The 23,993-nt window shown below is 32.7% G+C and overlaps 1 protein-coding gene across 3 annotated transcripts; it reads left to right on the top strand.

Annotated features, from left to right (window-relative positions):
• Nucleotides 1-2,698: 2,698 nt before the first annotated feature.
• LOC129952459 (uncharacterized) lies at nucleotides 2,699-18,357 on the top strand. 3 transcript variants are annotated; one of them, XM_056065045.1, is made up of 4 exons: nucleotides 2,699-2,943; nucleotides 12,976-14,356; nucleotides 17,545-17,763; nucleotides 17,831-18,357. In XM_056065045.1, exons 2-4 carry the CDS (start codon nucleotides 13,006-13,008, stop codon nucleotides 18,046-18,048), a joined length of 1,788 nt encoding a protein of 595 aa, XP_055921020.1. In that variant the 5' UTR covers nucleotides 2,699-2,943; nucleotides 12,976-13,005; the 3' UTR covers nucleotides 18,049-18,357. The 3 variants fall into 3 exon arrangements, with proteins under 3 accessions (XP_055921020.1, XP_055921019.1, XP_055921018.1); XM_056065044.1 differs by having other exon boundaries at nucleotides 2,699-2,968; XM_056065043.1 differs by having other exon boundaries at nucleotides 2,699-3,252; nucleotides 17,831-18,355.
• The last annotated feature ends 5,636 nt before the right edge of the window (nucleotides 18,358-23,993 follow it).

Here is a 23,993-nt window from a genome sequence, read left to right as displayed (position 1 = left end):
ATTGCGCAATCTATAGATGAGTTGATGGAATGTGTTTTCCCGAATATTCTTCAGAATTACAGAAATCATGATTGGTTGAGAGAACGCACCATTTTAGCACCGAAAAACATTTATATCAATGCCATTAATTTTCAAATTTAATCGAAACTGCCAGGTGTAGTCACAACATAAAATCAATTGACAGTGTTATGAATCAAGATGGGGCAATGAATTATCCAATTGAATTTTTAAATTCATTGGAACCGGCTGGTATACCACCGCATTGCTTAAATCTAAAAATTGGTTCTTTGATTATATTATTGCTAAACATAAATCCACCAAAACTGTGTAAGTGCACCAGATTGGCAGTGAAAAAGTTATTGCCAAATTTCATTAAAGCTACAATCTCAACTATTAAATCAAAAGGAGAAGTGTGTTTGATACCGAGTATATCTATGATTCCAACTGATTTGCCATTGGAATTCACAAAATTACAATATCTTGTGCGTTTATCATTTGCAATGTTCATAAGTAAGGCCCAAGGGCAAACACTTAACGTTTGTGGTATCATTTTGGAGGAATCATATTTTTCACATGACCTGTTCTAGTCTGTTCTAGACTCGGTACCCCTAACTGTTTATTTTTTCATGCTCAGAATGGAAAAACTAAAAATTTTGTTTATCTAACTGTTTTAGACTAACCCAAATAGGCCCACGAAAGTAAGAGTACCCAATTCTTTTTAACTTCCCATAGGAAGTTATTGTAATGGGTCCGATTTGTCAAATTGAAAATTTTGACATTTCTCGACGTTTCAAGGTCCCTAGAGCCGAAATAAAAGATTTTTAGAAAGATGTCTGCGCGTGCGTGTGTACGTACGTTTGTGCGTCCGTACGTCCGTACGTTCGCAACGTTTTTTTCGTCGTCCATAGCTCAAGAACCAGAAGAGATATCGACTTCAAATAAATTTTGTTATACAGATAATAAGGCAGAAAGATGCAGAAAGGGCTCTCAAGAAAATTGCGTGGGTAGTTTTTTTACCATAGCAGTTTGAAAAAAAAGTTAAAATTTTGGTTAACCTTAAATATCTTACGAACCAAAAACGCTAGAGACTTGAATTAAATTTTATATAATATATTGTAACGTGATACCAAACAGATATATTTTTTAAAAAAAATCAATATAACGGTTTTTTTTATAAACCAATAAAACTGAAAAAAAAATTTGTCACCTCCAAAATTTTACGACTGAAATATGATTTCATCTCTAAAACAATTTTGTGCAACGAAGAAAATTGTTTTTGACATCTGTTATAATTTTTTTAGAAAAATCTAATTGACAGTTTTTTTTACAAAAAATAAAAACCTAAAAAAAATGTGTAAAAATTGGTAAAAATTGATTTTCGACTCAAATATCTTTTAAAAACTTTGAGATAATAGGTTCTAACTAATTTTTTTTTATAAGAAATATTGTTTTCAATATAACGACAAATTTTGAGAAAAATCGAATGGACAGTTTTTTAACAAAAAATAAAAACCTGAAAATTTTTTTTTTAAAGTTGGTAAAAATTGATTTTCGACTCAAATATCTCTTCAAAAATTTTAAACATTGGCTTCAATCTAATTTTATCTTATAAGAAATATTGTTTTCAACATTTGGTAAAATTTTTAAAAACTTCGAATTGACAGTTTTTTTTACAAAAAATAAAACTCTAAAAAAAACAATACCTACTAAAACTTAGTAAAAATTTACTTTCGGCTCAAATAAAAATAAATAAATTGGGTGGCGCCACAGTCCGTTGAGAACCAAGGCCTAGTGACTTACAACTCTCAACCATTCCTGTGTGCGAGTAAAGTTATGAGGAATTTAAGGGACCTACAGTTTATATGCCGACTCCGAACGGCTAATTTTTGAGAAAGCACTTTTTCATGACAATAGTTACTCTTGGAGAATTTGTCAATTCCTCGCAAGAGGCAGTACCCGTGGAAAGACTTTTCGGCTTAAATAGCTTTACAAAAATTAAAAATATTGGCTTCAAACTTATTTTATTTCAGAGAAAATATTGTTTTCAATATTCAGTAATTTTTATATAAAAATCCAACAGTCCGTTTTTTTCATAAAAAATAAAATCTACAAAAAATAGTGCGCAAATTTGGTAAAAATACATATAGACAAACTTTTAAGCAAGACAAATCAACAGACGGGATGGGAAGTTATCAGTGTGGGTCGCATCCCAGCCTCTTTTTATTTTTTAGTTTTTACTCTTTGCTGATAATACAATATAAACTATGTATATATCATTTGGGTTATTTGGACTTTTAAATAGCTAGAAATTTGAAATATTTATTTGTTTATAATAATTTTAATATTTATTGTTTCTTTTATTACTATGCCTTATACGTAGCGAAGCACGTACCGAGCCGCTAGTATAACATAAAATCAGGATTACCCATTTTAATGCAATACCTCCTTCCATTAAAAATGACAAATTTACTGTACTGTCTTGAACTTATGTATTTTAAAAGGTTTTAATAATTTTACAATTGCATAGGCATATTTTATATGCCTATTACAGGATTTATTTCTTTATATTTTCACATTAGTAACGTTTTAATAATAATCAAAATGGCTACAACAATTTTTATATTCTCTGAGCATAAAATGATTTTGTTACTTATTTTTGCGTTTCAAAGTGTCTAAAAACATTTATTTTTCCCACGGCACTCAGTCTTGTGCTCTCAGCCGCTTGCGCCTCACGCTAAATCCAATCGACAAAAATACGTGAATCAAGCAACTATTACATATATATGTATATATAGCACTAGGTGTTTTAAATTTTTCTCATCTTAAACTATAAAACTAAAGTGTATATGTTTATACATACATATCTATCACTTGAAAACATTTTTTCGAAGAGTTTTTGAGAGTTATGTAGCTGCAACAGCACCGCTCGGAGTCGGAGAATTTGTGCGTTAAAAAACTATTTTCAAAAGTTTGTATATTTTGTGATTTACGCATTCAAGAAAATAATATATGCTTTGAGTTTGATATGTTGTGACAAAAGAAAAAATTGTTTATAATAAATTTTGCTAAATATCTCGCTAATGATAATGTTGAGCGATCTCTACTGAGGTTTTTTCTATAAGTAAAAAAGACAGTGTAATCTAAAAAAATATATTTCAATTGTATCAAAAGTGAAAAATTTCACGATCATAATGTAATCAAGGAAAAAGTCAACAATATTGTTTTACACTATAAAAAGGGAAGGGAAAAAATGTAAGTGACTTTATATCTGCTGCCAAAACACACACATATGTACATATATTATATTATTTTGAATTAATACATTTTTTCAACACACATCAGTTGCAAGATTCATAAAGTATCAGGGTAATATAGATGACGTAATTAGGATAATTATAGCTGTCGCTCGTGAAAAATCGCAGACTAATGGAGATGCTTTGATAAGTAAAAAAGATATTCGGTACGGAACAAATAAACATTAAGGGCATCACAAATAAACGCACAATACTCCTGCTCCAAGCAGCTCTATATTTTATTTGTTATAATACAAAAGGAACACCTTAGAAAATGTACTTATTTTGATTTTCAAATCCTTTTGATCCAAGGCCCATTTAAATAATTTAAAATTTTATTTTAAGATGTTTCCAAGTGAAAATTTCGTTTCTTATTTTTAAATTCCTATTTGTTGATGCCTTTGCTGACCAAGTAATATTTTTTCTGTACACATTTTTTAAAAAGGTGTGTTTCAATTAATAACTTGATGTTTTCAACTGATGGTTACTTTTAATATTTTATGACGCGTTATAAAAGTTTTCATAAATGCAGACAATTTCTTTTTTAAACTTAAAACCATTAAGTACTTGCATCTAATGTTTGTATTTACTTTTATGTACATAATTGAGTGATCATTCAAATACATACATATGTACATATACATACATATATCTACGTAGTTATACCGTTATTTTAATACAAGTTTTATTTAGAATCCGAAACAGTATTATGAATGAATGTGTAAAAAGATAATAAATAAAGAAATTCAGGACGTAATATCCACCTACACCATTATTTATTTATTTTTATTTTTGCATTATATGTACATAAATATGAACAATATTATTTGTAGATTAGATATACTGCGGTCCACTTGTTTGACCGCAAATGCAAATATATTTTGATAGGAGAGTACATACATAAGTAGAAGTATTGTCGCAGGTCGATATATTTTCGAGTCCTTCGAATGAATACAATTTTGTTAATTTAGATATTCTTTTGAAAAAGATTAGTTAAGTTAATTAAAAAACAAAACCTAATATATAATGAATGTTTATGTATCTTGAGTCGAACTCAGATGTCATTTGAAGTGTCAGAGTTGTAGTTCAATGGTCGCATTCACAAAACTAGTGGCTACGCAGTCAAGGGATTCTGATTGGCTAAATCAAACTGCAAAATTCGGCTACAAAGTTAGTGGGGAATGATTTTGACGTTTCACAATAAGCTGCTCGGTTAAAACACAAGAATTCAAAATAAAATGAATCGTTCAGTAATAATAATAATAATGTGTTTTATTTTTTAAAAAATAGATACAAAGGCTAGGTTAGGTAAGATTATGGTGGCTGTCCAAGATGGAAACGGACACACCTAGGCCAGTTTAATGGCCCATTGTGATATCACATGAATCTTGAGGTTTCCTCCTAAACTCAACTAGCTTGAGTCCCTTACGAAACGTGAGAAGCTGATTATGTTGATATGATTTAGATTACTCCTAGGTAATTCTTGCGTTTTCGAGCTAGAGCAGGGCATATGGAGAGAAGATGAAGAACCGTTTCTTCCTCTTCCTCGTCCATACAGCTTCTGCAAAAGTCATTTGAGAATACGCCTAGTCTCGTGGGGTTCTTTCCTATTAGACAGTGTCCGGTTATGACACCTATTATCGAGCTTATATGCGATCTGCTTATAGAGAGCAAGCACCTTGAACGTTTTAAATACAGTGTTGGCCAGATGTTTTTTGTGACGTGACACGTGGTGATGTTGTTCCACTTGGTGCCTGCCCTCCTCACAGCGTCTTGCATTAGCAGCAGTTTACAAGTAGCGATTGGTATGCCAGTACTTGCCAAACGTGGTAGGATGGGCTGTACTGTACCGTTCCTGGCGAGTTCATCTGCCTTACAGTTACCTGGAACGTCTCTATGGCCCGGCACCCAGCAAAGGTGAATATTAAACTGTTGCGCCATCTCCATTAGAGATGATCGACAGTTATATGGACTGTTATAGAGTTTGTAGAGACAGAGTCCAGAGATTTGATAGCAGCCTGACTATCTGAGAAAATTCGAATATCAGATGTTGATATCACGTTTTCTTTGAGCTAGGACAAGACTTCTTTTATCGCCAAAAGTTCCGCCTGGAACACGCTACAATGATTGGGAAGGCGGAATAAGAGACCACAAACCCCTTCTTTTGTTTTTGACCCATCTGTGTAAAAATGGATTGACTCATCCTCCAGGAATGTTATATCCTCCCAAAAAGATCTGGTAGGTACAGAAATCTGGAAGTTTCTGTCGAATTGTAGTTGGGGGATGGTGTAGGCTGTGTGCTTTGGAATTGATTCTAAGTACCTAAGAATTAAAGAGTTGCCAATGTTGTTGTTAGTCCACAGCGACGAAGCATTGAGGCGAATAGCAGAGCTTGCACCTATTTGTTTGCTAAATATGTCAGGAGGTGTAAGGTAGAGCAAGGTGTCCAGTGCCGCAGACGGGGTCGTGCGAAGCTATCCGCTTATACATAGGCAGGCTGAACGTTATTTAACTTATCCCTGTTTATACCTTACCATACTGCCACACCATACGTTAAAATCGGTCTGATTTCCGATGTGTATAGCCAATGCGTGATTCTGGGCTGTAAACCCCATTTATTACCAATAGCTTTTTTGCAAGAAAAGAGAGCTACAGTAGCTTTTTTGACTCTTTCCTGTACGTTGCGTTTCCAATTTAGTTTTTTGTCTAAGACAAGACCCAGGTATTTAGCCTCGTCTGAGAATTTTAATTGGATTCCTTTAATATAAGGATGGTCGACAAATGGAATTTTGTATCTCCTCGAAAATAAGACCAGATCGGTTTTGTGTGGGTTAATACCCAGTCCACACCGATCAGCCCAAAGTATTAGTCTGTCCAAGGCATTTTTTAAGAGTTCTTTTAGGATATTAAGATGCTTCCCTGAAACTGCTATAGCAAAGTCGTCCGCATAGGCGATCACTCTGAAACCCTCCGCATCCAGACTAGTTAGGATTTCATTCACCACTATGTTCCAGATGAGAGGGGATAGAACACCACCTTGCGGTGTCCCTCTACTAACGAATCGTCTGCTAGAAGAGCTACCCAGTTTTGAGTTAATTATTCTGCTAGTAAGCATTAAATGAATTAACTCCCGAGCGAAATTTCTACATTTAGAGATATCAGTGCAGATGTGTCCAAGTTGTTAAAGGCACCTTCGATGTCAAGGAAAGCAACCAAAGTGAACTCTTTATAATGGAGGGAATATTCGATGTTGCGTACTAAAGTGTGTAACGGTGTTTCCACCGATTTACCTTTACAGTAGGCATGTTGAGACGAAGACAGAATTCTTGTATCGATACGTGCCCTTAAATGGATATCAATCGATCTGTCCAGGGTCATAAGAAGGAATGATGATAGACTTATAGGTCGTAGATCTTTAGGATTGACTTGGGAGCATTTACCTGCTTTAGGTATAAAAACAACTTTAACTTCTCTCCATGCCGGGGGAACATGGACCAGGTAAAGACAGCTGGTAAAAGTTGATTCAAGGATTGGTGCAATAGATACAAAGCAATATAATTATATCTTAATGGTATAATAAATCTCAAAATTTTTAAAAGTTGATATTGATTTTATAAACTAAAAGTAATAGGATATATAATTAGCAAAATAATATGACGTTAGCAATATTGTTGTCTGTCAGATTGTCAAATGCGATTTAATTTTTGATTTTTTAGTTTATTCTATATTTCAAAATCTCTAAAAGATATAAATAAAGAGTTGTTTGGCTATTCTTTTTTATGTAAAATTCATCTTTCGTTAAACTTTCTTTCCCGAAGTAGAAAAATCTAATTCTTTTATAAATTGGACAAATAGCCACAAGGTGGAAAGTATTTTCAGCTAGATCCAAGTTACAAATTGAGCATATTCCATTTGTGTTATCTTTAAATGCCGAAGCATTAATATTAAGAAGCCCGCCTCTTGCCTTAAAAATCAATGGTATGACACAACACGTCATTAAAATAGAACTCGTTTTTTGTATATTCAAGACGACAATATTCATCGTTTTTTTCCCAAGCCTTTCTTATTAAAGTTTCAATAACGTTTTTATGTTTCAAACTCCATTCAATATTTTGAGAATAAAAGTTCAATTCAATTCAAAACGTTCAGTATTTACATAAATACAAATATAAATCATTCAAATTGGGTCTTAAATTTAATTTTATTGAATTTAAAAACACAAAAGATAAGTTAAAGTTATCAGATCAAAAATGTTTCTTATTTTATATATCTGCATTTGTCATTAATATGACAGTTCTAGATTGACTAGCTTTGCAGTGTAGTTTTGCGCATTCGCAAAGCTAGTTGAATTTTGATTACGTAGCCACTAGCTTTGTGAATGCGCCAAATATTTGCCATTTACGATAAAGGATCGCTTTGAATCGAAACACGCTATACAAATTCGCAAGACGTACAACAAAAGTGGTGATTAAAACGTAGCCACTTTTCACGCATTTTGAAATGATTATGGTCGTCATAATAGCAAGCAACAAGTAAATTGTTTGAAAAAAAAATTAAAAAAAATGTTAAAGCGTATTTATGTCGTAAGACTTGTGCAGCATCGAAATACCATAATTCACCTGATTTCCCGGCATTCTCGAGTGATAAACGATTTTTTTGATGACCGGCGATTGAAGATCATGACTTAAATGATATGTGGTTTTTACAAAATCGTGGTAACTCTCCACACAATGCGACCAATTAAGGCTCTAGTGTTTACGCCAATAATAATTCAACTTAATAATACTCATAGGTTAAGAGCTTAGCTTTGTGAGTGGAGTGATAACCAAAATTTCTTGATGTGAGCGTTTAGATATACGCACCATTAAATCAAATTCAACCATATGGCGTTCTGTAAGCGTTCGAAAATTATAATTTTTCCGATTTTGAGGTCGAAATGATATCCCCTGATTACAAAAATGTGTGTCGAAGAGATCTTATGCTTTTTCAAATGCATGTTCAAATTAAAACCCTTATAACTTTTTTGCTATATCAGAATACTTTTCCTGATTAGAATGTGCATTAAAGACTATAGGTGCATTCATAAACGCAGAAAATCTGCGCTAGTAGAATCGCATTTCTTTTCTGAGGCATTTGTGAACGCACTCCCAATGCAGAAAGTCTGCAATAAGGTCTGACTAAGTCCGATTTGTATGTAAGCAAAGTTCATAAACGTCAGAGAAAAATGGCTGCCAACCAAATTCTGTTGAACTTGATTTTTGATTTTCTTACCGAAAATAAATTTAAATTATAGCGAAACAATTTTTAAGCTTAAAAAATTATGCTTATTCGCTTTGTAATTAAAATTCTAATGTGGTTAGTTGCCCACACAGTACCTACAGGGCTACAATACTTTCAACATCCCTTTAAAAATAATCATTTATAGTAATAATTAACGTTCTTTTTGCAGCCAAACAAATTCAGTTGTACAATCTGCCAACCGCTGACGACAGTCTAACGTTTATGAACTGTAGGTACTGCAGTTCGACTAGGTTAAGCCTAGTACATACTTCCTCGTGAAGTGAACGTTCGCCAGTGAAGAAAGTGAACTTTTGACATTGCTCACTGGTACACACTTGTGAGTACACGTTGTGAACAAATGTCAAAGCTTCACCAACAGTTCCCGTACATTTTGAAGTGAATTGCCCGTGAACGAAAACTCTCCACTTTGTTCTCCACTCAGCTTCACGAGCAAGTTCACGGGTGAACCAAAAACTGAAATTTGTATGGGTTAACGAGATGGTTCACAAGTATGTACTAGGCTTTAGTTCGATCGAAAATCTGACTTTATGAATGCAGATAAGGCAGTTCTTTGTTAGGCTGACGTTTATGAATGAACACAAAAATCAAGTAACATATTCAAATTGAATTAAAATATTGATTTTATAGAAAAGATCATTTATCATCGGATTAAATTAATGTCTTAACTATGAATGTCTACACTTTCATTTATGTTTACAAAGTTTTAAATGGTTTCTGGGACCACAATTCCGGTAAACCATTCCAGTCATCCTCCATTGTCCAGCCACATTAAAATGGCGATAGCTTTATGCCTGTATTTATTTTGCATTTTTTCACATTTGGCATATATATACTCGTATACATAGCTGAAAAGATTTATTTGTTACAATAGAACGCTTCTATTTGGAGGCAACTAACTTCCTTCAAGCTAAGTTTTAATGTTTTCAAAATTTGTTTCCGGTTTGCAAGTTTTGTAAAATAACTCGTATCGTTCTTCATTCACTTTAAAGGCGGTTGTTTTATAGTATGTGCAAACAAATTCTTGATGTGTTGGTTAAACAGCCTTTTGGTTATACCTTATAAGAAATATGGAAAATGCGTTTGAAAAGCTTAAAATGCGTCTGGTAAGCTGAAGGTTGAAAGTAAAAAGGATGCAACCAAAACATCTTGAACATACATTTTTGTAATCAGGGAAGTTTTCTGATATGTTGGAATATCATTGTATGGTTGTATGTATATTATACGAAAAAAGTTATCAGGGTTTTAAGTTAAAAAATGCATTTCAAAAAGTTAAAAATGCGTCTGGCAAACAGGAGGCTGAAACTAAAAGGTCTTGGACACACATTTTTGTAGTTAGGATATTTTTCTGATTTTTTTATTTATCACTCATGTGGTTATCATTTCTACCTCAAAATTGGTTATCAAACCATGCCCAAAATTTGTTTAGTTCAAAATAATCTCATACTGAGAATGCTAACGCGTTCCACACTTTATTGCAAAGCAATTTTCATCAAAAATGTATCGATCTGTGTGTTTTATATTGCTTAACTTTCGAAACCAACAATTAATGTTACTGCAAAAGGTATTACTTCACGGTACAAACTTTTCAAGAACAAAAATGCTGAACTTAATAATTTAATAAAACTAAACAAATTTTAATATTGGTAAATTATATTTTCTGTTGTTTTTTGTTTATATTAGAGTACACAGTGTGGTAGTGTGCAGCCAAGTTCTTAGATATTAGACCCTTTTAACAGGAAGCAGGTTTAAGACTTTTGTATCACCGCTGAACTATAATCTTCAAATGTGTAGTACTTTCTTAAGCTAGTCCAGGATATGCAACTTTACCTTTTTATCACAAGTAGATTCTGAGATTGATAAAGGTGAGATGATTTGCTTAATGATCATCAAAATAACGAAACACTCAAGCTATCATAAAATCTTAAAACATAAGGGGGTCATCCCATGTGACGGCCTGTATTTTAAGGAATTTGTATGCTTTTTTTACGACCGGTAAATAGATACAACTTTATTATAATATATTAACATAGTTCGACTGAATAAATATAAATTTTGAATTAAAATATTGTAAAGAACACGAGTTATACCGCACCGGTGTGGACAACTCCACCTCGAAAAAATGGGCTCGCACTTCCTCCACGGTTCCGGCTGATTGGCTTATCTAAAACCAAAAAATTAAACTGCGTTTTAATCTGTGAGTCTAAATGCATGGAATGAACTATCATCAAATGAATATACCAAAAATTGGAATCGCGAATTTTGCGTTTATTGTTGGTTTTTTGCCATAAAAAAATTGATATTTTTGGAATTTTTGCTTGTCGATAGTTCATTCCATGCGTTTACATGTGCTGAATCCAACAAAACAAATTTCAAGTCATTCGATCAAGCCGGTTTTAAGATACGATGAAGGAAAGTTTGAAAAACACAGTTTTGAGAAAAACTCGTTTAAAGTATCAACTCATCTTAACTATGAACATTTTAACTTACCTTTCAAACGGCGATGCCTGGTCCTCTTCTTCTTGAAACTCTTTCAAACCAGATTGTTCAGCTCTTGAATCAATTCTGGCTTGTTTAACGGCATCATTTACGCGCCGCTCAGAATGTGAGATCAGCTTTTTAACACGTTTCTCAACATAAATATGGGCTTCGCGGTCTACAGGGCATCCCGTAACCGACATTACTTTCAAATTACCTTCAAAACCTTCATAAAAATGATAACTGGGATCCCTTTGTAAGTTTTATTTTCACCATCGCCGATGTATGTAAGATACTTTAGCCCATATTTTTCCATGGACCTGCTGTATCTTTAAAACGAATTCGAATTTTGAAAAATCCCTTTACTACCGTATTCAAGACATATTAAAATAGCAATTTATGAAAAAAAATCGATTTTTTGAACCCATTACATGGGTTTTCGGTTTAATGGGCATTGTATATAACTAAAGTTCAACAGTGACTACGTAGTCAAGCAATTCTGATTGGCTATATTCAACTACATAATTTGTTGAAATTGTCCCCTCCGACATAATGTAGAAATTTCAGCTATAAAGTTACGAGGTTTTCCATGTGTAAATCAGATTTTCGTCAAGAATTGAGTTTTATTGAATTACATAGTTAACCTTTTGTATGCATACTTACAAGTGCGGTATAACTAAAAACATGCCGGAAACCCCAAATTTTCAGATTTGTTCTTAAATCAAAAATAAAACAATTTATGTTGCCCCAATAAAATGCAAAAACAAAAATAATTTGTGCTTTGACAGATCTAGATCAAAACTAAATTGATTTATTTTATCCATGGAAAAGTGGGCATTTATTTTGATGTTTCACAGTTAACTTCTCAGTAAAGACACCAAAACTAAAAAAAAATCGTTCAGTATTAAATATAAATAAAATTCAATAACATTTAATTTAAAAACAATGAAGATTATTTAGAGTTCCCAAAACAAAAGTGTTTCCTATTTAAATATTTACATTTATCCCCATTGACTGGTTTTGTATTGCATTTTTGCATTCACAAAGCTTAATTTTGACTGCTCACTAACTACATTAATGAGTGCGCCCAGTACTACTTCAAAATGTGTCGAGTATTGAAGTTTATTAGAGTGGAGAATCGATGTTAATAATCACAAAATCTAAGCAAAATCTTGTGGCTTGATTTTCACCCACTAATCTTTTATTTATCATTTAGCAAAATGAAATGGGTTCGTAATTTTCCGGGGGCGTTATGACCGCCCACTTTTTTTGTATTTGTTATAATTGTGCAAAATGCATTGGGTTGATAAGTCTCTGGAGGGGCTATGATCTCCCCCTTTAATCATATAGGTTATCATCTAAATTTTTGTACAATTGTATTGTAATTAAAAACTAATGAAGTATGCTTCGCGTGTTTTGCGTATCATCTCGTATTGTTAATTCGATTGGAGGCCAACACAGCTCATGAGGCCTTAACTGGACACACGATGATATTTTATAGCAACACAGCTTATCACACTGTTTTGAGAAAAAATGATTGTTTTTATGACGAATTGCCCGCTGTGATGAGCTTCCACGTGTGATGGCCTTTTAAACGATACCTCAATCATTGTAATAGAATGATTGGGGGCATAATATTTATGTAAATAGTATCTATTTAGGACTAATAATCGAATAGCTAAGATTTGAAATTTAACTTCGGATAAAAGGAAAAAGGAAACACACTTGCTTCAGTATTTAAAGTCATGAGGCAAATTCAAACGTTACTGAATTTCGTTCGTATTTTCCAATACAATAACGATGGATGTGACACATCAAGTTATATTTTCGATGCACTTTATCTAGCAAACTATGCCACTGCTAAAAATAAGATTATTTACTAATTTTGTTTCTATTTCGTTTTCAGGACTGGCAATCATTCTAAAGATGGCCAAACATGGCGATTAGGTTTTCAATGTCTGAAGATACTTCACATATAAGTTCAACGTCGACAGGAAGAAAAAAGAGAGGCAGCTTGGAGCGAATAAATGATTTAAAGCAACAAAGTCAAGAGAACTTAAAAGGTACTACAGTCTCAAAAAAACAAACCACTAACAAATGCTCAAATATACGAGCAATGCAACTTTTTTATGAAATGAAACAAGAATTTCCCAATATACCAGATGATGTTGTTAATCATCACGTTATAGACAATATCCACGATCCTGAAAACTGTAAGGCCAAACTAAAGAATGAAATAGATTCTTGTTTTGTACCAGTCCAATCCTATCCACAACAACTGCTTAAAGTTTTGAACCAAAATTTGTTGAAACAACAAGCAGACACTAAAAGCTCAAAACCATTGAGAAATCCTCAATCAAAACTTACTAACAACTGCACTGAAAAACACCTGGATGAAAACGGCGAATCCTTATTATTAAATGAAGATATCAGTTTTGTGCATCAAAATTCTTTTAATCGAACAAAGTGCAAACAAATTTCAACGCCGGACATCAAAGATATGCGTTCCGGAGTGTGTAGTATTCAAATAACAACTTATTCAACAGAACAGCCAAGGAAACATGCCGCATTGGAAAAAGAAAAAGATAAGTTAAAACTACCACAGGCTATTCAGCGGCCGACAACCTTAAATTTAAAAAAAGATCATCAAGATAACGATATCTCAAATTATCAGCCAATACAAAATACATCAGTTGATTCTTCTTCGATCTTTTTATCATCTAACCCTCAGGCCCAAAATATTTTTAAGGGTATAAACACAGTCACAACTATTCAAAGCCCCACAGCCTTCACAGACCGTGGAAAGTCTGAAATTCTAGTCAACGTATCTCTTTCGCCAAGTTCACGTCGCAACCGAGTCAGTGGAACGCAACGTTATCAGTCTACAATTAATGTCCGTCCCGAATTACCATTTACCCGTAACTTAGAATCGGCAACCGCGAATAATCATAAGAGTTACACATCGGTAAATTTAGTCTTGCGTCAACCAAGTGCAAATCCTCAGTCTCCGATAGACATAACAGTTGGACCAAACCTTACGTATTCCAGTTCATCATACCATGCACCACATGGGTATCAGAACAATTATCAGATAACAGTGACAGATGAATGTGGAGTCTTCAGTGCTTTTCGTATATCCCCATTAAATTATAATAGTTCAAGACTTGATACTTTAGAAAAAGATAACTGTGATGGAACTCCAAACGAGTTAAATGTTCAAGCTGGAAATTGTTCGAGTTTACAAAATTTGATTGTAAAAGCAACAAATTCAAGTGGACAGAGTGATGGTAAGTCGATTTCAGAATTCATTTTTTCTTAGTAGATAGGACCCACAGATGTTTTTCCACCCTTAAAGTTTCCTTGTACTCCTTAGAAGTTTTCTATGTAATTGATTGATAGAGGGACAAACATTTCTAGATGATTTTGGCTAAACATATTCGATGTAAGGAAATATTCCAGAGAAAACAGAACTTCCATATACATTTTAAATTCAGGAAAAGAAAATAGTCATTATTTTGTACAATAGAGTCCGCTAAAAAACTATTATGAGTGAAAAACTATAAATTCACCTAAAAACTTGTCAAGACAAAGTTGAAGTTGTGGTTGAGTTCAAAAATGCAACTAATTGCACAAAACATTTATGAACAGAAAAACTTCTGCAAGAATGCGGCAGATATACCATATCAAAAACCAGTTCTTAAATGTCATCAAAGAAGGCGCCTATAAAAAAAGTATGAAAGAAATAATTAACTTTTTTCTTTGAGTTCCATTGGTTTCAATTATTTTACCTACTCATCTTGTTTTGACATTTTCCTGCAGAGCGGCAACAGAAATAAAATTACTGCAGGTTCGCATTTCAGTTGTCAGACTGTTTTTTGAACAGAGTAACCGACTGCAGTAATGCAGTGTATTTACATTTATGAACGCAAATCTTGCATTACTGCTGCATTTTTACATTATTGGACTTACCCTGTATTACATTTAAAAATGTTGCTTGTTTCATTGTCAACCATCATCCAGTGGGAAAATTAAAAATCAAATGATACAATATTAAAAAATCAAACGAAAAAGAACTCAAGACATTTATTCATGTAAAAATAAATTCAAATTAAAATCCCAAACAAAATAAGCATTTAATAGAATTTTAAGATTTAATTCGATTTTTGCGAATTACAATATTTTAAGTAAATGTATAAAGTTTAACTGTAATTATTGAAAAAATTAACGATAATCAAAAAGTGATTATTTACATACGTGGGATGTCTTGCGTTATAAACTGTACTTAACCAAGTTTTCAGCTTTACAAAAATATGACAATTATGCTGATTTCTGTAATATATTTGGCGTTTTTCTTTTTAGTTCAGAGCAGAGCTCGAACTGGCAAAAAAAGTAATTTTGTTTTTTTTTTAGCTCTGATCGTTCAGAGCTTCAAATTCGCCTTTTTTAATTATGAGCATGTTCAGAGCGCGCTCTGTGAGCTTAGAATAAAATAACAGAGTAATCGGAGTAAAATGCTGAGCACAAACAATTTTATATTTGAAAGCCGGTAAATTAAAAAAATCATTGTCAAAAGAATAAAAATGGCGGAAGAGGCTGGTCGCTTTAGTGCTGAAAGAAAGATAATTTAGAAAAATCTAATTGCATATAGCATTTTTATGAATCAAATTTATTTTAGGCGTCAAATGGACCAACGCTATGACTGTTTTTTTAATTAATTTGATTAAAGACAATTTTGAACGCCTTCAAACAGACGACATTTTAAATCATGACAGTTTAGTGCTCAAGTTGTTTCATAAATTAATCAGAGAGCTCTGCCTCTACTCTACTCAGGGCTCAGCTCTGAACTAAAAAATAAAAACGCCAAATTGGATAATTTTTGACACATTTTTGCCAGGCAAAGCTTGTAATTTTAAAGCTATCATTAAAAAGTCCGCTTTGTGGAAATAATTTCATAAAACTTATCGCCATTGGTAATGTCAATTTAAGACGAGTAACAAAACATTTTCGCTTTCGTTTTTCTCAAGTCGAATTTGGATTGATTCTTGATTAGTTTTACTATTTAAATTTAAAAATATGAATTTTTCATGCGGATGACGGTTTATTTTTTTTTTTTTTTAATTTCAGTTTGATAATATTTTATAAAACAAATTATAGTAAAATTTCTTTACAACAAACCTTCAAGGCAACAAACAATTGGGCAGGTTCAGCGAACATAAGGGACTTTATTTGCAGTCAACTTCATTCTTTGAACGTAAATTTTGACGAAGGCAACTAGTTTGTTTTCCAAGTGTCATTAATTTTAAATTCAAAACTTTACTTCAGAAATCACTTCTTCAAGTTCATAGAACAAAAACTACAAACATTATTGTCTAAATGTCTACAAAACATTCCTCAGGCAAGCAACAAGTTCATCACGGTTTGTATTTTGTATTGTAATGAAATATTACTTATTTCTTTGTCAAATTGGCAGGAACCCTTTTCAATTAATATTAAATGGAGTTGTGCAGAAAATAAATACATCATAAAATAATAAAGTTCAACTTTCAATTGAATGAAAAAACATGATCAAGTGTAATTATAACAGTAGTAGACTTGACATGATAGTAAGGGAGATTTTTCTTGACTAACTTTCCATTAAAGCTGCCTTAATTGGAAGATAATTTTTTGACAGCTGGCCAATCAGATACTAGAAACTTGCCTAACTTTCAAGTCCCTTATGTCATCTGAACCTGCCCATTGATTCGTTATAAAGAAGTTCTATATTATTTATATTAATAACTTTTTTTTGGTTTATTAAAAACATATCAAATTTTGATTGCGAAGTTTTGGTTTTTGTTTAATTATACAAATTTTCCGATTAAGAAAGGTAACATTATGTATCATCTGAGGTTTCATTTCTCGTTTTAATAAAAGTTAAAACATTATCAAATGCAGTTCTTAAATCACTATCAATGGGTATTTTTGTCATCTGATAATTCCGATTCCTCAGATGTAATAAGATTCAAGATTTGTTCGCCTAAAGAAAGTCTATGGTAGCAACATTTGCCACTGCAACGTAATCGCCATATGCAATACGATAATCATCTCTTTGGAAAACTCTGTTTAAGTTCCTGTTGCTTTCAATGAATGGCCTTATCGTTGACAATGGACCTAAGTACCCATTGGACCGCCTATCTAAAATGCCTTAAACAAATTGTTAAAACAAATCTGTTTAAATAATTTACAATTTCAAATTTGAAAATTGACATTTCGTTTTAAAGAAGGAACTTTGCTTTTGGACAAAAAAAAAAGTAGTTCTTATAAATAAAATTTCGTTTCTCATTCGTATGTGATATTTCTTAAGAGGAACAAAAGATTTAATGAATAATCATTAATTGTTTTATTTCATTTTGAAATAGTTAAATTATCCAAATTTTAATAGTATGTATGTACATATGTATATATCACATTCCTTTCTTTCTTTCTCTTACTTAAGCTCGTAAAATAATAATGAGACAACATAAACAAAAGGAGCGTATTTTGGAAGTTCTTTGGAAAAATAAAAATAAACTCAACCTTGTCCACAAAGAAATAGATTTTGTAATGCAAACGGAAATCAGCGATAGTATAGCAGAAAGCTTTGACAAGGAAATAGGTAGACTACGATGTGACTGCCAGGCGATGTTGAATGAGATTGAAAATTCAAGGAAATGTGGTAAGCATAAATAATATTTGCCTAATTTTTAAATGATTTAGTTTATTGAAAACGAATTTCTTTCAAGGTCTGAGAGCAGAAAGTATTCATCAAACTAGTACCAATAAAAGTAGACAAGTTAATTCATTCCCAAAGTATAAAGCTCTTTGTTATCCCGCTTCTCAATCAAATAATAATGGTTCACAAAAGCAACAGCGATCGTTCTCAAATGAAGCTGCCGCTTCAATAGGACATCCATCGACAGCTTACCGTGATAAAAACTTCAACTTTAGAGAAGGAGACTAAAGCCTTAAGGGTTGTTGAAATATATGTACATTCCAGAATCACCCGCTATTAAATGCAAACATCTTTGTAAATGAACTACATGGTATGATAGAAATATTAAATTCAAAACAACGATAGGCTGTTTTGAAAATATAGATATTGTTAAATGTGGATGTAACATTGTGTCAGTTATTTTATGCAAATTAATTTTTAATTAGATTGCCTCCTTTTCTGAAGATAAGAAATAAAACAAAAATATGATTGTAATAAATAAAAATGAAATTGAAAAAATAATAAGAGTATATCTGATGTTTATCAAGTTTAACCTGGAGGGTCTTTCCGTAAAACGATAATTGTTGGACGATAGCGATAATCGTCAAAGTGATGGCGTTTGCACGATAGCTAAGTAGGTATCGTCTGCTATTAATTTCCATTGATAACTAAGCAAATTGAAGTAAAAAAGTTTCGGTGTGGTTTAGTTTTGTTACAAAATGATAATAAAAACTCAAAAAAATACAATGAATTCGGCTACGAAGAAAATTAAGAGATGAATGAGACCTTCTATCTATTCTAATCTAACCCATATGTAAGCATTTTTTATATACAAAGCATCAATAATCTTAATTGTTGTTAAATATATAAAACAATTGTAGTTTTGGAATTGCAAAAGAGGACTATGACTTTTGTTTTATAAACAATAAATTTGCCAGACGGTTGCCGTTCTACATACACATTGGCTGCTTTTAATATCAGACCGAAAGGGTATCCGGATACCTTTTTGTTAGTGTTTTACGTGTAAAATAACAGCTGATCAAAAACACCTGAGATGTCAAAAAAGTAATCCAAAGGTATCCAAAAATTTCTGGGCTATAAAATGGTTGAATTTTAAGAAACTTAAAAATTGAGTTCAGCTTTTTGTATTTGTTGGTAAACAAAAAGATAAAAAATGTAAATTGAAGTTGTATTTGATAGGATTTTCTGTACATAATAGACGATGAAGAAGTTATTTGCCTCCGAATTTTAGATACCATCTATTTTTTTAAACTTTAAAATTGACTTATTTTGTTCTCGTTTTGTAGATCACTAATTTGCTAAATTATTAATCGTATTGTAATGGGGTTGAGTATGAGGTCTTATAGTGAGCGCTAGGGGTAGTCTGTTCGGGAACTCTGAAAAGAAGTGTTATTAACCTACACGCCGCTTTGCTTTAATCTCTGCAGTTTTCTGTGCTGTCCGAAGACTACAGCAGGCGCTGAACAGGCAATGAAGCAAATGAACTTAATATTCTCTCTGTGCTGTCCAAGGACTAAAGCAGACGCTGAGCAGGCTATGATCCAAATGGAGTTGTTAGAGGCGGTTTAGCTTTCTCATAGATTGAAATAAAAGACAAAGGTTTTCTTATAAAAGATTTAACAAATATTGAAGTTTTATTCAATGAAAACTATAGTTAACTTAACATTTAATGAAGTAAAAATAAAGAAAAGATTCAAACGTTGCCTAGGTATGTGTGCTCTGAAGGCGGTGGAAGGGGTACCCGACCGTCGAACAGAACACTCAAACCCGAGTAAAGTTTCGAAATGAAAACCACAAGGAAAGAAATAGAAATCATTCAGGTGTGTGTGTGATGCCGGCGCTGGAAATGTAAGCCGACCGTCGTACAACACACTCAAACCTGAGTAGTGAAAATAGTAGATCGTTCAGGTGTGGACGCTTTGAAGGCGGTAGAAGGGGTACCCGACCGTCGAAAGAAGTGCTCAAACTTGAGTATGAGGAAGCTAAAGATTATGAAAGTGTCGGTGTTCAGTAGGCTGTGGAAGGGGTACCCGACCGTCGAAAAGAACACTCACACTCGACTACTCGAGTATAACTCAAACTTCACGTCCGATATATGTACGGTTTAAAGGACCCGTGTCGTGAATGAAAATATCTTGAACTGATCTCTCTTTTTATATGATTCTGAGTAAGCTTTATCACTTGTGGAATCCATTCCATATATTATTATTTTTGTGGAATGTATAAAATAAAGCTTTTTTATATAATATAGCTTTTGTGTTGGCGTTGCCACCTTACGTTATATTATATTTGTTGTGTTACAAAATATAAAAAATAATGATATGAACATAACAAAAGTAATGATAATAAAGTACAAAGTTAAGTAATCAAAATATATGATGTGTTACAGTATAGAACTTCAATTGAGCTAAGAGGAAATTTAACATAGATTTCAGATTAAGGTTATCTCTTACTTATTAAATTGTTACGCACCTATCAATTCACCATCGTCCGACGAATCAGTTTATTTATCCATTAAATGTTGTATCTTACAACAATTTTGACTTCGAAGCTTAAATGTTTATTTGCTTTTTGTGAACAGCTGATAGTTCTTTTATTTTTTGACAGCTATCTCAATACAGCTATCCATCTCGTTCAACAAAGTATCTAAAAATCCACCTATCCAAGATACCCTATCCAACACGAGATTGAACGCAGCCAATGTATATACCTTCAATACTGAAATTTGCTGTAACTATTGAATCTTTGGGTCGGAGAAAAATTGGTATATCCGTTCCCTGTGGATAAAATGGAGACTTCACTTCCTACCCTTGGACAAAATTGGGTTTATTTCTGCAGCTGATTTACAAAAATATCATATATTGAACAAAAATTTTGATATTATAGCTTTATCTTCGGCGGCAACAAATGAAAGCACAATAAAGAAGACTAACAATAAACATCACAAAATAGTTGGCATGTTTATTAACAATTAATTTTTTGCAAATTTTCAAAATTTCCCTTAGAGAAAAACCAAGTTTAATAACATTTTCAAGTTATTGAACAAGCATTATCTTTCGTTGAGTTCATTTTGACATTTCAGTCATAGTATAAAGGCCCAACTATAATAGGCATAAGCAAACATAAGCTTATATCAAAAACCCAACGAAAATTCACTTAAGTTTGTGAAATTACTGCGGATATCCATAATGCAATTTTGCTCACGTATCTACATGTCAGATTTTACTTATGCGGCAAGCGACTGGGATCGCTCTTGCTTAAGTTAACGAAACTAAGAAAAATTGAACGAAACGGAGCTAGACTCCATTATGTTCACTCGTATTGAGATTCTTTGTATGCGCGCATACGCTAAGCTTATGCCTATTATAGTTGGGCCTTAAGAGTATTCTGAATACTCATCGAACTTAAGTAGTATTCACATGAGCGCGACCAACGAACGACGAATGAATTACAAAATGTGAGTTTATGTACGTTTGAAGACATATTTCCACACAAATTCTTAACAAAACCATGGCAATATAGTTTCTATTTGATTTATGGTACATACTTTTACTTTTCAATATAATATATTAATTAATTTAGGAAAACAAATTTATTCGTCGCGAAAAAAATTATAGTTGATACGATCTGTCAAACTTTATTCGCGTTCCACATTATCCACACTCACAACGAATAAAATAATCGCGCGTACTTAACCTAAAAAATCGATCTTGTTTTGGTTTCGGTGGTGAATGGTGTTCGGATGTGGCTTCATTCGCGACGAATTAAAAACTCTCATGTGAAAGAAACGTCAAAATCGACGAATATTCGTTCATTCGTTGGTCGTTGGTCGTGCTCATGTGAATAGTGCTTTATACTGAAAACGATTGAACGATACGATAATGATAGCAATAGTGATAGTGAAGCAAATTATTGACGATATCGTTAATGATAATCGTTTTGACGATTATCGTTTCAATTCAATTCATTTCAATTCTTTTATTGAGGCTTTTGAAACACAATTTTCTCTTATGTAAATATATATATAAATGAATTAATAATTACATATGAAGTCGGCTTGTAAATATGCCAGACAAAGCAAATAAAGAAATATTTTGTATATATTTTTTAAACAATTAACTAAATGTTACTTAAGTGTAAAGCAAGTTGTAGAGTACGCTTGCTCTTGGCGTACGTTACATTTGTATTTAAATTTTATATCCTAAACTATACTATATGACTAGATATCTAACACGAAAATATAGACAAAACAAAAGATGGCTAACATGCCACTCAACTTAATATTTACGCTTCATGAAATACAATAAATACTGAATAAGATTAAATAGATATAATTCGAGTGTTTACATTTCAATCAAATAAAAACAATAATTTTAGTTGTTTATCCTCTTAAGCCTAGTACATACTTGTGAACCATCTCGTGAACCCATACAAATTTCAGTTTTTGGTTCACCCGTGAACTTGCTCGTGAAGCTGAGTGGAGAACAAAGTGGAGAGTTTTCGTTCACGGGCTATTCACGTGCAAAATGTACGGGAACTGTTGGTGAAGCTTTGACATTTGGTTTCCGCATGTTCACATCGTGTAATCACAAGTGTGTACCAGTGAGCAATGTAAAAAGTTTACTTTCTCCACTGGCGAACGTTCACTTCACGAGGAAGTATGTACTAGGCTATAAGCCTATTTTTTATTCGCTCTTCTAAATTTTCCACAGCAAAACCTCTCAAATCGTTCAAACTCTTTAGCTATCGTAGGCGAAATAGTAAACCAGGAGCAAAATCCGTATGTCAATATTGGTCGAATCAATGTTTTATATACCAAAAGTTTTGTATTTTTGGGCACTCCTTTTGAGTGCAGTACTGGTTTTAATCTCTCAGTAACAAATTTGGCCTTACATAATGTCTTTCGGGCGTGTTCATTGAAAAGGAATCTGTTATGAAAGTGAATACCTAAGTAATTCATTTCGGTTCGTAGTGGAATAGGGACGTTATTTATGTTTAGGGAGAGAGTTTTACTTTCTTTAACTGCCATACGATGGCCTTTTCCACTTGCGTTTCGAAAGCATGTTAAGCTACATTTTCCCGAATTTATATTTAAACCCCACTTTTTGTAAAAGCCTAAAAGTAAAGGTAATTGTTGCCCTATTTTAAAAAGAGCTTTCTGTGGTCGTACGTCACTGGCTACTATGATCGTATCGTCTGCAAATAGGATTCTATTAGGTTCTTCATTCGAATAACCGAATGGAAAATCATATAAATATATATCAAATAAAATGGGACCCAATATTGATCCCTCCGGAATACCTGATAATATTCGGAAAGGATCTGACTGCTCAGTTTTAACAAATATTGATGAGAATCGGTTTTCAAGAAAACTTTGAATAATACGGACTAGCCATTTGGGAAAATCAAGTGTTAACAATTTATAGATCATCCCTTTGTGCCAAAGATTATCAAATGCCTTTTCAATGTCTGTGTTTAATGAAATCGTACATCTTTTAGATCTCAGGTTTTGAATAATTGTATTGCAAAGTAGGAGAGTGGCATGTTCAGTTGAATGTTCTTTTCTAAATCCAAATTGAGTTTGAGGAATAATGTTTTTATTCTCACAGAGAATATTGACTGGTTTAACTATTATTTTTTCGAAGAGCTTTCTAATGTTGGAAAGCAAGGAAATAGGCCGAAAGTCTTTTAATTCTGTTGTAGATCTAGTTTTAGGTATTGGTAACAATTTTGCTCTTTTCCAAGCTTAAGGAAAGAAGCCATTGTTAATGCAATGATTAAACAGAGATGCCAGTATTTCATCGAGTAAATGGGAGCTTTTTCGCAGGATAAAGTTTGATATTCTATCAATTCCAGAGGATTTTTTATTTTTCAGACCTAGTCTGCATTTATGAACATGTTGGGGTGTTGTGAACGGTGGAGTGGCTGGGTTATATGATGGTCTAGATGGTGAAAAGGTTATGATTTCTGAATTATTTTCAGGTGAAGAAAATTCGGAAACTTTAAGAAGGACGTCGTTGGTTAGGTCTAAATCGTAAGTAGGCTGTTTTCCGGTATAGACTGCAGAAAAAAAAATCTCGAAAAGCATTGATTTTTGATCGAGTATCAGATAACTCTAACCCATTATGGGTAAGAACATCTTGTGAGATATCTGTACCAAAAAAATTTGTTCC

Source organism: Eupeodes corollae, chromosome 3, assembly GCF_945859685.1.
Source record: "Eupeodes corollae chromosome 3, idEupCoro1.1, whole genome shotgun sequence".
Classification (NCBI taxonomy): domain Eukaryota; kingdom Metazoa; phylum Arthropoda; class Insecta; order Diptera; family Syrphidae; genus Eupeodes; species Eupeodes corollae.
This window is presented reverse-complemented; position numbering and strand designations above follow the sequence as displayed.